The sequence below is a fragment of the Carcharhinus amblyrhynchos genome, unplaced genomic scaffold (genome assembly GCF_965287045.1).
Source record: "Carcharhinus amblyrhynchos unplaced genomic scaffold, sCarAmb.v2.hapA scaffold_401, whole genome shotgun sequence".
In the NCBI taxonomy this organism is placed as follows: domain Eukaryota; kingdom Metazoa; phylum Chordata; class Chondrichthyes; order Carcharhiniformes; family Carcharhinidae; genus Carcharhinus; species Carcharhinus amblyrhynchos.
In genome coordinates, this window is record NW_027650141.1 from 76,479 (window position 1) to 94,241 (window position 17,763).

The following is a 17,763-nucleotide window of genomic DNA, read 5'->3' on the forward strand; positions in this document are numbered from 1 at the left end:
TATGTTCTTATGTTTTTACAACAATCGACAATGGTTTCATGGTCATCATTAGACCTTTTGAATTTATTAAATTCAAAATTCACCATCTGCCATGATGGGATTCAAACATGGGTCTATGGATTACTAGTCCAGCGACAATACCACTGCACCACTGCTAGACCAGTTTTATTGCCCATCCCTAATTGTCCTTGAGAAGGTGGTGGTAAGCTGCCTTCTTGAACTGCTGCAGTCCAAAAGATGGATTAGCCATGCTAAATTGTCCTTAGTATCCAAAGATGTGTAGATTAGATGGATTAGCCATGCTAAATGCACAGGGTTATGGGGATAAGGAAAAGGGAGGGCCTGGGTAAGATGGTCTTTCATAAAGTCGATGCAGACTCGATGAGGCGGATGGCCTCCTTTTGCATTTAAGGGATTCTTATGGCTCTATGGTTTGGTCCATATGGTGTAGGTACACATACAATGCTGTTAGGGAGGGAGGTGTAGGTTGTTCTTCCAGCAACAGGAAAAGAATATCACTACAGTTCCAAGTCAGGATGCTGTATAGCTGAGAGGGGGTCCTTAAGATGGTGCAGTTCCCATGTTACTGCTGCCCTTGACTTTTTTGGTGGTTGAGGTTTTTAGGGTTTGGAAGGAACTGTCGAAGAGCCTTGGTCAGTTGTTGCAGTACCTGTAGATGATACACACTGCTGCCACTGTGCATCAGTGGAGAAGGATTGAATGTTTATTATGGTGGATAGGGTGCTAATCAAGCAGGCTGCTTTGTCTTGGAACTGCCACTCTCTATCTGGGATTGGATCTGCTTGACCTTCCCTGACACTGCTCTATGTTCCCCTGTATTTGCTTCACATTCCCCTGTATCAAGAGGGCTGCTTCGTCCTGGTGTTGAGCTTCTTGAGTGTTGTTGGTGTTGCACTCATCCAGGCAAGAGGAGAGTGTTCCATCACACTCCTGACTTGCGACTTGTAGATGGTGGAGAAGCTTTGGAGAGTCAGGGAGTGAGTTATTGGCTGCAGGATTCCCGGATTCTGACTTGCTCTGGTAGTCAAAGTGTGGGTAGTCCAGTTCAGTTTTTGGTCAGAGGCAACCCACGTGTGTTGACAGGTTGACAGTGTTGGCTCGCTTTTTCTCCCATCTTCTCTTTTTCAGTGACTTTCCTCTCCCTCCGCCCCCCCCCCCCCCAACTTTGTTTTATTCTGCTGTCATTTTACTGTGCCTCAGTGTCCACAAGGGTGACACAGTGATTGAACTACATTAACGTGAAGTATATGTGTCCGTGTGTGAGAGAGAGGAGGAGCTGGGCACAACCCAAAGAGGTGAGGCTGCAATGAGAAAGGAGTGTGTGAGAGACACAGAGAGAGACCCTGCATACATGAAGGCGGCTTGGGACCACTTTGCAACCTTGGAGGAAACCTGACTGTAGGAAATCCACCCCACCCTCCCAAACCCAGCAACATGCAGCTGAACGGTGGCTCCGGGCTTGGTGCTGCAGTCAGCGAAGGTTTAGCCCGCCTGGGCTGGCCTTGAATCCAGCGCAAATGCAGCCGCAGAGGACGGTGTCGCTGCCGCCTGCAGCCAACGGCATCCCGGGCCAGGAGGATGCATCTGCGGAGGTCCGGGAGGAGGTGAGCCCAGGGCAGGACAAGGGAGTAGAGGGGAAGGATTAGTAATAGCCCCTGCGAGGTGCAAGCAACACCTGGGTGGATTTTATTTTTTGGTGTGGGGTAGGAAAGTTGCAATGAATTTTGTTAAATAATTTATTTTAAAATACCACACACAAAGCTGAATATATGCATATTCTGCAGATCATTATCGTGCAGGTGTACTCATCCAGGGGAAATGGGGGTGGGGCGGGGGGGGTAACTCTCCTGTCTTAAATGCAGTGTTTGCTTTAATTGTGTTTATTTTTTGTTTTGCTGAAGTGATTTGTTAAGTTTACGGCGGCGTTTCGGGTTTAGGTTAATTGCAAGCCTTTGTGATAATGGGATATGTGATTGGAATTGAAAGAAGGGAATGAGATATCCCCCTGCAGAGGGAGAGAGACAGAGACGAGAGGGAGTGACAGTACAGACCCAGAGAGAGAGAGAGTGTGTGTGTGTGTGTGTGTGTGGGGGGGGGGGGGGCGCAGAGACACTTGACATAGTGTGACAGCAATCCAGATGGAGAGTCTGAGGGCAAGAGATGGGTATAGACAGTTTGGTCGATGGATTGAATGCACCAGTCCCCAAATGGAGAGAGAGAGAAACGGAGAAAGCGAGACACGGAGAGTGTCTATTTCTCAGAAATAGTTCCCCAGCTATAGGAAGGAGAGACCTGTGTATAACCAGAAGCGGGAAGGAAAGCTTGGTAGGGAAACCCTGAGATTCCTCTGGGAAGAAAACAGCTAACATAGGTTAAGGAGGGGGACACTGACGGGGGAAACACCTTGAAGAGGCAAAGCGGAGGATGTTTACCTCAGTTCCAGGTTAAAAAGGTATGGGGAATGCCCAGGACGTGGGAATGTCAGAGACCCCGCGGTCTCCGAGTTCAGAGGGACTCCCCAGAGGGTCTGAAGCAGAGCGAGAGTAGCCAAGTTGGTGTGGAAGGGATCCTGTTAAAACGCCATCAGGGAGATAAGAGGCAAGAGCCCTGGTCTTACCGGTGACTGCTGTGAGTGTGTGTGTCAATGCCTCACTGTGCACCGGCTGAGATATGCCTGCCATGTGTCTGTGTGTTTTCTCGTACTGCAGTCTTCTCACTGCAGTTTAATGCAGGGGCCTCTGATGGGAACCGGTGAAGCGTTTAAAAGACTGGGATTTGTTGTCTGCCGCCACCACCAGCTGCTTCCATTTTAGCACACCTCAGATCTATTACCCCCCCCGCCAGGCAGTCGGCTGATATACCTGCGATTTAACTCATAGAGCCGGGGAGGATACACCATCAGGATGATGTCATTGAGATACAAGAGCAGAGCTTTTTGTTTGGACTTGTGTGGGGATTGTGCACTCTATCTGGGATTGTACACATTACCTGAGATTGTACATATTATCTGGGACTGTCCACACTATTTGGGATTGAATGCATTATCTGGGATTGTACACATTATTTGAGATTGTACACATTATCTGGGATTATACCCAGTATTTCATATTGTACCCAGTAACTGGAATTCTGCACACTGTCTGGAATTCTGCACACTGGGATTGTCTCAGTATATGTGGAAATGTACCCAGTATGCCTTTCATTATACCCACTATCTGGGAACATACCCTGTACCTAGATTGTAGCCTGTATATTGGATTTATCCCATGTGGGATGTTGGAATATCTTCATGGAATCATCAGCTGTCTAGAGGGTCATTCAGCCCATTCTGCTTGTGCCAGTTTTTTGAGTGAGCTGTGCAATTTAGTGCCAAATTCCAATTTCCTCCTGTAATCCTTTGAATTAGTCCTCATAACTATATGTCCAATTGCCTTTTGAAAATTCCTATGGAGTCTGATTCGATTACGTCAGCTGGTGTATGTGGATCCTCTTATTGTCCCTTGCATTTCTGTTTCCCATTATTGGAAGTATCTGATCACTAGTTACCAATCCACTTACCAGAAGAAACAGTTTCTCCCTACTTCCTCTATCAAAACCTCTATCAAAAAGAATACCTCTTTCAAATTTTCCCTTAATCTTGTCAACTGTCAGAAAAGTTCTACTTGCTCCAACTCTCCCCAAAACTGGAGACCATCAGCCTGGTAAACCCCTTTCCAAGTTTTTCACGTTCTTCTTAAAGTGTGGTGCCCAGAATTGTACACCATGTTCGAGCTGAGGCTTAAGAGTGGAAGTGTAAAAGTTTAGTATGACTTCCTTGTGTGCACACTCTCCCCTTCAACCCATCGCCCACAGTATGAAAGGCAACAATTCCAAAAGCTTTTCTTAACTGCCTTATCAACTTGCCCTACCATTTTTAATAATTTGTGAATATGCATCTCCAGCTGTCTCTGTTCTTGCATTCTTTAAAAATAGTACCAATTAGATTATATCATTTTTTCCACATTCTTTCTCTGAAAGTGTATCATTTCACACGTAGCAGCACTAAATTACAATTGCGATGTGTCAGCTCATTTTACCATCTCCTCCTGGAGTCGCCGACTATTCTGCTCACAATTTACTACATTGGCAAGTTTTGTATCATCTGTAAACTTTGAAACTGTACTCCTTATATCCAGGTCCAGCACATTTACATATAAAACAAAAAAAGCATTTATCTTACAATCAACCACAACCAGAGGAGACCTCACTCTGTAATCTTCCATAGTCAGAAACACACCCTTTCATTACTATTCTCTGTCTCCAATCCCTTAGCTAATTAACTATCCAAGTGACATTGTTCCTTTATTCCCACATACTTCCATTTTATGTATAAATTAATTATGTGGTACTTCATTAAATGCTTTTTGGAACTTCATATTTACAACAGCTAATCCACTACTGTCATCAACCTTCCCCGTTATTTAATAAAGAATTGTACTTACTATCCATGATTATTCCCCTTATCTGAATTCTGATTGGTTTTGGGGGATGTACTTGATATTCAGGATTGTCCTCATCATTTTAGACTTCACTCCCTACGTGGGATTGTTCCCAATACATTTTTATTTATTTGTTCATTGAATGTGGGCATCACTGGTTAGGCCAGTGTTTATTGCCCATCCCTAATTGCCCTTGCAAGGATGGTGATGAGCCGCCATTTTGAATCACTGCAGTCCCACAGTGTTATTAGAAAGGAAGTTCCAGGACTATGTCTAAGCGACAGTGAAGCAAAGGTGAAATATTTCCAAGGCAGGATGGTGCGTGGCTTGGAGGAGAACTTCCAGGTGGTGTTCCCATGAATCTATTGCTCTTGTCCTTCCAGGTGGTAGAGGTCACAGCTTTGGAAGATGCTGTTGAAAAAGCCATGGAAAGTTGCTGCAGTGCCTCTTCTACATGGTATACATTGTTGCTATTGTGCATCAGTGGTGGAGGGAGTGAATGTTCATTGTGCTGGATGGGCTGCTCATCAAATAGGCTGCTTTGTCCTAGAATTGCACTCTCTGAGATTGTATCTGCTCAACATTCCCAAGTACCTGTTCCACATTAACCTGTACCTGCTTTATGTTCTCCTGTCCCTGCTCCACAATCTCTTGTCCCCGCTCCACGTTCTCTTGTCTCTGCTCCATGTTCTCCTGTCCCTGCTCCATATTTCTCTGCACCTGCTCCATGTTCTCCTGTCCCTGCTCCACGTTCTGCTGCCCCTGCTCCACATTCCCCAGTAACTGCTCCACGTTCCCCTGTCCCTGCTCCACGTTCCCCTGTCCCTGCTCCACGTTCCCCTGTCCCTGCTCCACATTTCCCTGTCCCTGCTCCATGTTCCCCTGTCCCTGCTCCACGTTCCCCTGTCCCTGCTCCACGTTCCCCTGTCCCTGCTCCACGCTCCCCTGTCCCTGCCTCACGTTCCCCTGTCCCTGCCCCACCTCCCCTGTCCTTGCTCCACGTTCCCCTGTACCAGGTCCACATTCCCCTGTACTTGCTCCACGTTCCCCTGTACTTGCTCCACGTTCCTCTGTCCCTGCCTCACGTTCCGCTGTACTTGCTTCACTTTCCCCTGTACCTGCTCCACGTTCCCCTGTACCTGCTCCACGTTTCCCTGTACTTGCTCAGCGTTCTCCTGTACCTGCTCTGCATTCTCCTGTACCTGCTCTGCACTCTCCTGTACCTGCTCGACTTTCCCCTGTACTTGCTCCGCATTCTCCTGTACCTGCTCCACATTTTCCTGTACCTGCCCCACGTTCCCCTGTCCCTGCTCCACGTTTCCCTGTACTTGCTCAGCGTTCTCCTGTGCTTGCTCTGCATTCTCCTGTACCTGCTCTGCATTCTCCTGTACCTGCTCTGCATTCTCCTGTACCTGCTCTGCATTCTCCTGTACCTGCTCGACTTTCCCCTGTACTTGCTCCGCATTCTCCTGTACCTGCTCCACATTTTCCTGTATCTGCTCCACGTTCCCCTGTCCCTGCTCCACGTTCCCCTGTCCCTGCCCCACGTTCCCCTGTCCCTGCCCCACGTTCCCCTGTACCTGCCCCACATCCCCTATCCCTGCTCCACATTCCCCTATCCCTGCTCCACATTCCCCTGTACTTGCCCCACATTCCCCTGTACCTGCCCCACATTCCCCTGTACCTGCCCCATGTCCCTTGTCCCTGTTCCACGTTCCCCTGTACCTGCTCCACGTTCCCCTGTACCTGCCCCACGTTCCCCTGTACCTGCCCCACGTTCCCCTGTACCTGCCCCACGTTCCCCTGTACCTGCCCCACGTTCCCCTGTACCTGCTCCACGTTCTCCTGTGCCTGCTCCACGTCCCCTGTACCAGGCCCACGTTCGCCTGTACCAGGCCCACGTTCCCCTGTACTTGCTCCACGTTCCCCTGTACTTGCTCCACGTTCCGCTGTACCTGCTCCACGTTCCGCTGTGCCTGCTCCACGTTCCGCTGTGCCTGCTTCACGTTCCGCTATGCCTGCTCCACGTTCCGCTGTGCCTGCTCCACGTTCCCCTGTACATGCTCCACGTTCCCCTGTACTTGCTTCACGTTCCCCTGTACCTGCCTCACGTTCCCCTGTACTTGCTCCACGTTCCCCTGTACCTGCACCACGTTCCCCTGTACCTGCACCACGTTCCCCTGTACCTGCACCACGTTCCCCTGTACCTGCACCACGTTCCCCTGTACCTGCTCCACGTTCTCCTGTACTTGCTCCACATTCTCCTATACCTGCTCCACATTCTCCTGCAACTGTTCGACATTCCCCTGTACTTGCTGCGCATTCTCCTGTACTTGGTGCGCACTCTCCTGTACTTGGTGCGCATTCTCCTGTATCTGCTCCACATTCTCCTGTACTTGTTCCACATTCTCCTGTACTTGTGCCACATTCTCCTGTACCTGCTCCACATTCTCGTGTGACTGCACAACATTCCACATTCTGTTCCATGTTCCTCTCTTCCGCTTAATATTCCCATGTTCCCATTATCATTGAATCAGAAGAAAATACAGATCAGAAGTCGATTCGGTTCATCATGCCTGTGCCAGCTCTCTTAGACAGCTATCCAACTAGTTCCACTTTCCCCCTCAACTCCAGTTAATCCCACAAGTTTGTCCCTTTCAAATATTTGTCTGATTCCTTTGAACAATATTGTTGAATCTTCTTTCAACCAATGCAATGTTTTCTCATGTTGCATCTCATTATATTGACAATTACTCAATTTGATGTCCTCTGGTTATTAACCTTTCTCCCACTGGAAGTAACTCCTCGTTATTTACTCTGTCAAAACTGTTCATGATATTGAACAGCTCTATCAAACTTCCTCTGAACTTTCCCTGCTCCAGGGTGAACCACAGCTTCTCCAGTTTCTCCACATAACAGAAATCCCTCATCGCTGATACAATTCAAATAAATCTTTTCTGCTGCCTTTTTAAGGCCTTGAACTCCTCCATAAAGTATGATGACCAGAATTGGATACAGTACTCCAGCTAAGTCCTAACCTGTTGTAATAAATGTTTGGTATAGTTTCATTGCTTTTGCATGCATATGCCTATATTAATAAAGCAATGAATGCAGGTGCAGCAGGCAGTAAAAAAGGCAAACGGTATGTTGGCCTTCAAAGCAAGTGGATTTGAATGCAGGAGCAGGGATGTTTTGATGCGATTATGCAGGGTCTTGGTGAGGCCACACCTGAAATATTGTGCGCAATTTTGGTCTTCCTTTCTGAGGGAGGATGTTCTTGCTCTAGAGGGAGTGCAGAAAAGATTTACCAGACTGATTCCTGGGCTGGCTGGACTGACATATGAGGAGAGATGGAATCGGTATTTACTGGAGTTCAGAAGAATAAGGGGGCAATCTCAGAGAAAACATATAAAATTCTAAAAGGACTAGATAGGGTGGATGCAAGAGTATTCCTGATGGTGAGGGTGTCCAGAACCAGGGGTCACAATCTGAGGATACAGGGCAGAACATTTAGGACAGGAATGAGGAGAAATTTCTTCAACCAGACAGTGGTCAGCTAATGGAATTTTCTACCACATAAAGTAGTTGCAGCCAAACCATTGAATGTTTTCAAGCAGCAGTTGATATAGTACTTGAAGCAAAGGGGACCACAGGATATGGGTGTAAGGTGGGATCAGGCTGTTGAATTGGATGATCGGTCATGATCATAATGGGTAGTTGAGCAGGCACAAAGGGTCAAATGGCTTCCTCCTGCTCCTATTTTCTATGGTTCTATGGATCCCATATGTTTATTTTGACAGTTTTTTCAACTTGTTCTGCCAACTTCATAGGTTTGTGTATGTACACCTTCAGGTCTCTCTATTCTTGCACCTCCTTTAAAATTGTGCCATTTAGTTCTCTTGCCTTTCATTCCTCTTACCAAAATGAATCATGTCATACCTCAATGAATTAAAAATTCCATCAGTCACATGCCGCCCAGCTCACTCATCTGCCTATGACCTTCTGAAGTCTCTTCCCATTCTTCTAATTGTTCACTACTTTTGAACTCTGTGTCAGCAGCAAACTTTGAAATCATGTCCTGTATACTGAAGAGTGTGTTTTTAACCCAGATCAAAAGGACAATGGTCCTGAAGCAAACCCCTGGGAATCAAATCCCTTCAGTATGAAAAGCAGTGGTTCACCACGACCCCCCTGCTTTCTGTCCCTCAACCAATTTTGTACCCACAATGCTATTGTCTCTTTGGTCCCATGAGTTTTAATTTTGCTAACCAAGTCTTTGTGGTACTTGGACAAATGCCTTTGAAAGTCCATATACACATTATCAACTCAATTATCCTCATTAGCTCTTTCCATGACTTCATCAAATAACTCAATCAGTGTTCAGACATAATTAGCTTTTAAAATATCCATGCCAACTTTCATTTATTAGCTCATATTGTTCCAACCACCAATTCATTTTATCCTTGAGTATTATTATTACTGCTAAACATTTGCCCACCACTCACGTTAAATTGACTAGCCTGGCGTTGCTAGACTTGCCCTTCTCCCATTTTTAAACAGGGATGTATTTTTTGCAATCTTACAGTCTTTTGGGCATGCTCCAGTACTGAAGGATGACTGGAAGATCGTGGCCTGAATCTCCTCAATTCCACCCTTAACTTCCCCTGCAATTGTGAATGCATTCCATCCAGTCCAAGTGATTTTTCTACTTTGAGAACTGCTGACCTTTTAGTCACCTCCTTCTTTATCTATCTTTATCCTATTCAATTTCTCTACTATCTCTTCCTTTATTGTATGTTAGCAGCATCCTTTTGCCAGTGAAATGAGATACAAAAAAATCATTTTGTGCTTCCACCCTGCCTTTTGCCTTCATAGGAATATTTGTTTGATCCCTAATTGACCCCATCTTTCTTTTGTCTACCTTTTTAATTATAATATGTTAATGGACTTTTGGGATCCTTTTAATGTTAGCCAAAAATTTGTTCTCACACTCTCTCTGTGCCCTTCTAATTCCCCACTTCATATTTTCTCTGTTCTTTCATTAGTCAGCCTGGTCCTCTGTTTCATAAACATCACATTTGTCAAAAGCTTCCTTTTGTCTCATTTTAATTTTTATAACCGTCTGTCAGCCGGAGAGCTCTAACTTTGGGTGGCTTTCCTTGCCTCCTTGTAGAAATGTGCCCATTCAGTCATCCAGCCATCTCCTCCTCTTGTTCATTTACTGTCCCTGCCAGTTTTTGATTCCAATCCACCTGTGCCAGCTCTCTTTTCAACTCACTGAAGTTAACCTTCCTTCAGTTAAATCTTTTCACACTTCATTGCATCTTGTCGTTTTCTATAACAATTCTAAACTTGACGGACATGATCACAGTTTCCCAAATGCTTTCCTACTGAAATATGCTCCATTTGACCTACTTCATTCCCTAGAAGCAGATGCAGGCCTGTTTCTTTCCACAAAGGCTGAAAACATAACGACCAGGGGCGTTCTCTTGTGCACATTCCAGTAATTTCTCCCCTTCTTTACCCTTTGCACCTCATGTTCCCAGTCTATGAGTGGGATTTTCTGATCCTGCCTGTCACAGAACCAGAAATTACCACCCAAAGTTAACAGACATATTGCTGTTCAGTCAAATTTTCCATCTCGCCAGTGGTGGATGGAACAATCCCACCCAATTGAAGGCCCCCGTTATCACCATTTTGTAGTTCGTGTCATTTGGCTGATTATATTTGCTTGTCCATCTGGTAGCCCATAAGATACACCCAGTAATCTCATAGCCCCTCTCTTGTTCTTTAATTCGAGCCACATGAATTCTGTGCTTGACTTTTCACATACATAATTATTCTCAAATGCTCTGATAGTTTCTTTATCAGAACTGTCAATTTACTTTTCTCTATCCAACCTCTCCTTTGTTTCCCACATCTCTATGCACCTTATTTTTTCTCTTTACTGTTTCAAACTAATATCCACCCCACTGTCCAATAGTCCATACACTTTCCCAGAGCACAGATATCCTTCCCAATAGGACACTGCTCTTAGCTTTGGTGAGCTGAGAGCAATGTCCAACATCCAACTTGAAGATATTCTTTCTCCCCCTCAAAACTATTAATATCCAGGGATCCTGATTCAACTAATTCCCTCCATACACGCACACACCCACTCCCACACACTGACCCCCTCACTCCATATCATTTCTCCAGTAAAACATTAACATGTCCTATGTTACCATTCCTCTGCTCAACAGTGTGAGACACTGGGAAGAATCTGAAATTATCTTTGTCATATCCTCCTGAGCTTCTGATTCCTCTCTGCAAGACCTCAACCCTTTCCTTCCAATGGCAACAGATCTAACTGGACCATGTTTTTCTGGCAGCTAGCTTCTGCCCAACAAAATGTCTTGTGCAATGACATCTGATATCCTGGCATCACACTTCTAACTGGACTGAGGATAACAACAGCTTAGGAGTGCAAAAAAGGGCCATTGACTGAAGGGGAGGAGGGCACAGCAAAGTGTGATTGCAGCAGTCATTTTCCCCTCTGCTCACTCCCCCTGTTTACCTGCACCTGCTATGCCTGTTTTCCTGTGTCCGCTCTGCCTGTTTACCTGTGCCTGCTGCACCTGTTTTCCTGCACCTGCTCCATCTGTTTCCCTGTACCTATTCTGTCTGGTTTCCTGCACCTGCTCCGTTTTCCTGCACTTGATCTGTCTGTTTTCCTGTATCTACTCTGCCTGGTTTCCTGTACCTGCCCTGCCTGCTTTCCTGCACCTGCTGTGCCTGTTTTCCTGCCACCTCTTTTACCTGTTTAACCACACCCATTCATCGCATCTACTTTGTTTTGCCATGTCTGCTTCAGCTTCTCCTATACCAGCTCCATAATCTTTCTGCCTGTTCTGTGGTCTTCTAAAGTTTTAAAGCTTATTTCTTAGTGTCACAAGTTGGCTCATGTTATCACTGCAATGAAGTTACTGCGAAAATCCCCTGGTCGCCACACTCTAGGGCCTGTTCGCATACACTGAGTGAGAATTTAGCATGGCCAATATCCCTAACCAGCACGTCTTTCGGACTGTGGGAGGAAACCAGAGCACCCAGAGGAAAACCAAACACAGGAAGAACATGCAAACTCCACACAAATAGAGACCCAAACCTGGAACTGAACCCAGGTCCCTGGTGCTGTGAGGCAATTCTGCTAACCACTGTGCCTCCATGCTGTCCTGACTGCTCTGTGGTGATCTTATCCGCTCTGTGTTCCTCTGAAACTGTGCCATGTGCCTATATCTGCTCCATTCTTTTCTATTATTCATTTATGACATATGGTTTCACAGGCAAGGCTAACATTTAATTGCCCGCCTCTAATTGGCCTTGATATGACTGTGGTGAGCCTAATTTTGAAATGCTGCAGTTCATTTTCCTCACCTTCCTCTTTATCTATTTCATGTTCCCTTCTGTCTGTTATACTTTCCTTGTTCCTGTGTACCTGATTAACGTTGGTATTTTCCTGCTTTTGTACTTGCTCCAAGTTCCTTCTTCACATTTTACCATGATGTTCCATTTTTCTATAAATCTGCACCATGTTTTTTTTAAAATGGTTCTTGAGGTGTTAGTGTTGCTGGCAATGCCAATGTTTAGTGACGGTCCCAACTGAATGGCTTGCTAGACCATGGGGAGACCATGCAGACGCTATGACAACGGATGAACGAACACTGCTCGACAATCACCAGGCAAGACTGTTACCTCCCTCTTGGCGAACACTTCAGCGGTCACGGGCATTCAGCCTTTGATCTTCAGGTAAACGTTGTCCAAGGCGGCCTTCATGACATACGACAGCGCAGAGTCGCTGAGCAGAGACTGATAGCCAAGTTCTGCACACAGGAGGACGGCCTCAACCAGGATCTTAGGTTCATATCACACTATCTGTAACCCCCATGACTTGCCTGAGCTTGCAACATCTCATTTACTGTCCTGTCTGGAGACAATACACATCTCTTTAACCTATGCTTAATGCTATCTCCACTCACATTGTCCACACCTTTAAGACTTGATCAGCTGATTAGCTGTAAAGACTCACATTCTAATCAGTATTCTGTAAACTGTGTGTGCCTTTATATGCCCTGATTGTGATCAGAATTCCCCACTCACCTGATGAAGGAACAGCATTCCGAAAGCCAGTGGCGTTTACTACCAAATAAGCCTGTTGGACTTTAACCTGGTGTTGTGAGACTTCTGACTGTGCAGAGGTTCAGACATGGACTGATGAAATCTGCTGTCACTGGCACACATCTGTCCCTGCGCAGTGACACGGAGCAGCAACATGTGCCTGTAACAGAGGCTGCAGTTGCACACATAGCAATGGCTCAAGGATGTGCATTGCCCACAGCTGCACACTGACCTGCATAATCCGTGCCAGCATTTGTCATGATGGGTATCTCACACAACCCTAATCGGGTCACACAAGGCACCATGGATTGTGTGGTGTTGCCAAGTGGGAGTACTGGCCCAAATGAGGGATTGGAATGGTGCTGGGTTTATGCAGCCAATGATAATAGAACATAGAACATTACAGCGCAGAACAGGCCCTTCGGCCCATGATGTCGCGCCGACCAATTAAAAAAGCAATGACCCTCTAACCTAAACCAATCCCTTTCCATCCATAAACCTATCCACGGATCTCTTAAATGCCCCCAAACTAGGCGCATCTACAACTGCAGCAGGCAGGGCATTCCAATCCCTCACCACCCTCTGGGTAAAGAACCTACCTCTGACATCCGTCCTATAACTACCACCCCTTAATTTAAAGCTATGCCCCCTCGTGCTAGCTTTCTCCATCCGAGGAAAAAGGCTATCACTGTCCACCCTATCTAAACCTCTAATCATCTTGTATGTTTCAATAAGGTCCCCTCTTAGCTGCCTTCTTTCTAACGAAAACAACCTCAAATCCCTCAGTCTCTCCTCATAGGACCTTCAGAATTATAGCATAATCCATCATTCTATGCTCTTTCCAAACTCCACTGTGCAGATGGATCTCGGTTTGCTTGATTTGGAACTGGCCATTGTAGTGGCAGCAGGGGCAGAGGAGGAGGAGGAAGAGGAGGAGGAGGCAGCTCAGGACGTGCTGGGCGTGGAGAGACCACTGCAGGTGTACCCACTACCAGTCCCTCAGGAAGGAAGGGAGGGGGCTGCCGCTGAGGGTCAGGAGGTGGGCGAGCAGGCTCCCAAGAGAATGCACAGAAGGCAGAGGGTACCCAGGCCAAGGAGATACAGGCCCCGTAATTCATTCGAGGCCTTCTCAGAGTTGATTGCTGTTGCTGGCTGTGGCTCTCCAAGACCACGGTGTGACACCTTTGTGAGGTGCTTGTGCACCTGGCAGCTCAGGGGAAGGGCGGCCACCCGCTCCCTGTTGATGTGCAGGTTATGGCTGCCCTGAGTTTTTATGCCTTTGGCTCACTTAAGGCACCCAGTGGCGACCTAGTTGGGATCTCCCAGGCTCCTGATGTGCGCGGCTGGTCACAGATGCCCAGGCAAGTCACCATATAAATTTCGATGTGGGCCTTACACAGCACAAGGCCTGGACTATGGACTTCGCTTCCATTGCTGGGATTGTCAGTGTCCAGGGAGCAGTGGATGGGATACACATTGCTTTGCGGGCCCCTCATACAAGACTGCACTAAATTGCCAACAGGAAGGCGTTCCACTCCCTGAATGTTCAAATTGTCTGCGACCATCAAATAAAGATCATGAAGAGAGTGTCTATGACAGCTTTGTGCTCAGACAGTCAAGACATCCCTGGGTTCTTTGAAGACCAGCCCAGGCTCTCAGGATGGCTACTAAGCGACAGAGGTTATCCGCTAAGGTCATGGCTGATGATGCCTGTGTGGAGGCCTGAGGCTGAGGTGGAGACCCACTACAACGAGGCTCACGCAGCCACCTGGTTCATTGTAGAAAGGTGCATCAGCCTGCTTAAGATGCGGTTCCGCAGCTTAGACCGCTCTGGAGGGCCCTCCTGTATGATCCTGTGCTGCTTCGTGCATCATCATCATTCTGCACAGCACCCAGCAGCGGGGAGACCAGCTGGAGCAGGAGAGGAGATGGAGAAGGAAGAGCGGGATGAGGAGCGGTGAAGGAGCGAGGTGGACGTCCCACCATATGAAGAGCCGGAGGAGAGTGGGTGGCAGGGAAGGGCAGCGAGGGAGTCTTGATTGCAGCCCGCTTCACCTAGCTAGTGCTGGGCAGTGAGGAGTCTGCAACCACCACAGATCCACCACACTCCAGGAGCAAGTGCAGCCGCTATTCTCCCTCCAAACTTGGGCCCTTAAACTTCCACATCAACCTCCCCCAGCCTCTGTCATCCCACCACCCTACCCCCAGAAATATCCAAATCTGTTAATGGGCCTGAGTTGGCAATGGTTGTGTGTCTTGGTTGAAGGCTGGAGGATGATGATGACGACTCATTGTTTTGCACACTGGGATCCTGCCCCTGATGCCACTCAAGTCTGACTCCTACCTGTACTCTGAATGCATGCTGCCACCCTGATCCATGTAACTGTAAGGCTGGGGACACATGTTTTTTGGCCAAATGGGGCAAGGGGAGGGGGGCACTTGCATCAAGGGTCTGGTGGAAGTTGGGGAAGGTAGGACAGGCACACTCTAACATGTGGCTGAGTCTCGCAAGGCACAACAGACAGCACCTCGATGCTTGGGAATGGGAACCACTCAGCCTTGTCGAGGGGGGTGGGGGAAGGAATCAGAGACATATTAGTCACAGCTGTGAGGTGCAATTAACATTTTATTGTGTTCTTAACATTATTGATTAATATTGACTCCTAGTGACCTTCACCTGTGCCGTCTAGTGAACTACAACTTTCTTACTTTGTGCAGTCTATTGCTTCTTGTTGGTGCTACCCCAGAAGGCATATCAGAAGATATCAGAAGTGATGCACGCCCTGTTGCCTGTGATGCCCTTGCCAGACATCCCCTGGGAGGCTAGGACCCCGGCCAACTTGCAGATTGCACTGTTTTGGTGCCATCCTGTTCATCTCGCTGGCCCTGAGATGCCCCAGTGTGAGGAAGGGTGGAATTGGAAAGTATCAGAACTTCCGGGATCTCCTGAGTGGAAGGCCCCGGCATGAGCCAATGTCTGTGCTTTGCTCACCCAGTACCTCAACACTAAAGGTACCCACTGTGGTGACAGTCTCTATGTTGGTGGGTTTTGTTGTACATGCTGGCGCTGCTTCAGTGGTGCTGCCCTTGGAGGATTCCTCAGTGCCTCCCTCAGGTGTCTTCCAGGGGGTTGTGGACTGTTTGCTCCAGAGCAGCAGGGGCGATGGCAACACCTGAAGGGCCAGGTTCCTCTAAGTCCAGAGCTGCAATAAAAAACAGACATTAGGGGAAGGGAGGCATAACATTCTTTGCAGCATCACACTTACTTCAAGGAGGATCTAGGTTGAAGGTGGGCTTCTGCTCACTTGCATGCTGGACGCCGATCTGGCTGCCCGTGCTCAATTAGAAAGGCTCATCACCCCCTACCAGCTCCATGGCACGCTCCTCGATGCTGGTCAGCTGTTGCAAGTACGTAAGGCGACACACACTGGTGGGGCACACCCCCACCAGCCTGTGTTGCCTCGCGTACATTGTGAATATTCCTGTCGGAACGTAAAATGGATAGCAAGTATTAATATATTGCTGTGTCTCGGGCATTGTGCTGGCAGTTTCAGGGACAGTGGTCACCGCTGAGGGGGCGGGGAAGGGGTTAGATTCTGTTCCTGGGGGAAGGGTCACTTGTTGCATGCCCTTCAGGTGTCTAAATAGGGTTTGAGATCCATGCCAAGCATGTGCGGGGTTTCAAGTGGGATGCACACTCATACTTGCTGCTCGAAGAAGGTCGTACATTTCTTTCCGACACTGCCGGCCAGAGCACAGTGTCAGGCTTCTAGCATTCATCACTTCTGCCACCTCCTCCCACAATGCTGTGGCGGATGCACCCCTTGGGTGAGAGTCCTGGCTGGGGAAAATCCGCTCACGCCTCTCCTCCGTGGCATCGAGCAGGTGCTCCTGGTCGGCCTCTGTGAATTTGGGTGCAGGTTTGCGCACAGACATCTTTGTGGCATGACTGGCTTTGTGACCATCCATGAAGCTTATTAACAGCTCTGGCTTATTAGGGGAATGCAGGTTCAGTGAGTGTGGCCAATCAAGGGCCTGTTGGCAACCAATGCTTGTGAGAATTTTGAAGGCTGCATTCTGTTGAGTTTCATGCATCCCTCAGGGTGCTGATTGAATGGCAGCCAATAGGCTGTTGTGTTCAGGGAGGGTGCAATAGTCAACGCTCCCATTCAAGAGAGGGAATGCTCGCAAGTTGGGGTTATGCATGTCAGCACAACACAAGTTCTCTGCAGGGCAGCACTGAGGACAGTATGTTCAAGGGATGGAGGGATTGGGAACCCACATTATCCAGAACCATGGAGGCATGGTGTGAGTGGCAGCCATGTCTGTGTGTGAGGCAAGACAGGGGCTCTTGCCCCACATGTCTGTCGGGGGGGGGAGGGGGGACCCATCGCTGTCTGTATGGGGGAGGGGGGGGCAGCAATGTCTGAATGGGGGAGGGGGGGCAGCAATGTCCATATGGGGGAGGGGAGCCAGTGATGTCCGTATGGGGGGAGGAGAGCCAGTGATGTCCGTATGGGGGAGGGGAGCCAGTGATGTCCATATGGGGGAAGGGGGCCAGCAATGTCTGTATGGAGGGGGCCAGCAATATCTGTAAGGGAGGGAGGGGGCCATCGAAGTCTGTATTGGGGGGAGGGAGCCATCAATGTCTGTACTGGGGGGAGAAAGCCAGCAATGTCTGTACTGGGGGGAGGGAGCCAGCAATGTCTGTAATGGGGGGAGGGAGCCAGCAATGTCTGTACTGGGGGGAGGAGGCCAGCAATGTCTGTACTGGGGGGAGGGAGCCAGCAATGTCTGTACTGGGGGGAGGGAGCCAGCAATGTCTGTACTGGGGGGAGGGAGCCAGCAATGTCTGTACTGTGGGGAGGAGGCCAGCAATGTCTGTACTGGGGGGAGGGAGCCAGCAATGCCTTTATTGCAGGGAGGGAGCCAGCAATGTGTGTATGGGGTGGGGAGGGAGCCAGCAATGTCTGTATGGGGGAGGGGGGCCAGCAATGTCTGTATAGGAGAGGGGGCCAGCGATGTCTGTGGGAGGGGTTGTGGATACCAGCAGTGAGGCCAGTGATGTTTGTGTGGGGGTGTTGTGAGGGCCAGTGATGTCATTGCAGGG

The 17,763-nt window shown here is 48.3% G+C and overlaps 1 protein-coding gene across 1 annotated transcript in view; it reads left to right on the top strand.

Moving 5' to 3' along the window:
* The first annotated feature begins 1,538 nt into the window (after positions 1-1,538).
* The window catches only part of LOC145339318 (transmembrane protein 151B-like), a 34,218-nt gene continuing 17,993 nt past the window's right edge, over positions 1,539-17,763 (top strand). The window contains exon 1 of the mRNA XM_080183744.1: positions 1,539-1,625. Coding sequence (XP_080039870.1) covers positions 1,539-1,625 — 87 coding nt within the window. The remainder of the gene's footprint in view (positions 1,626-17,763) is intronic.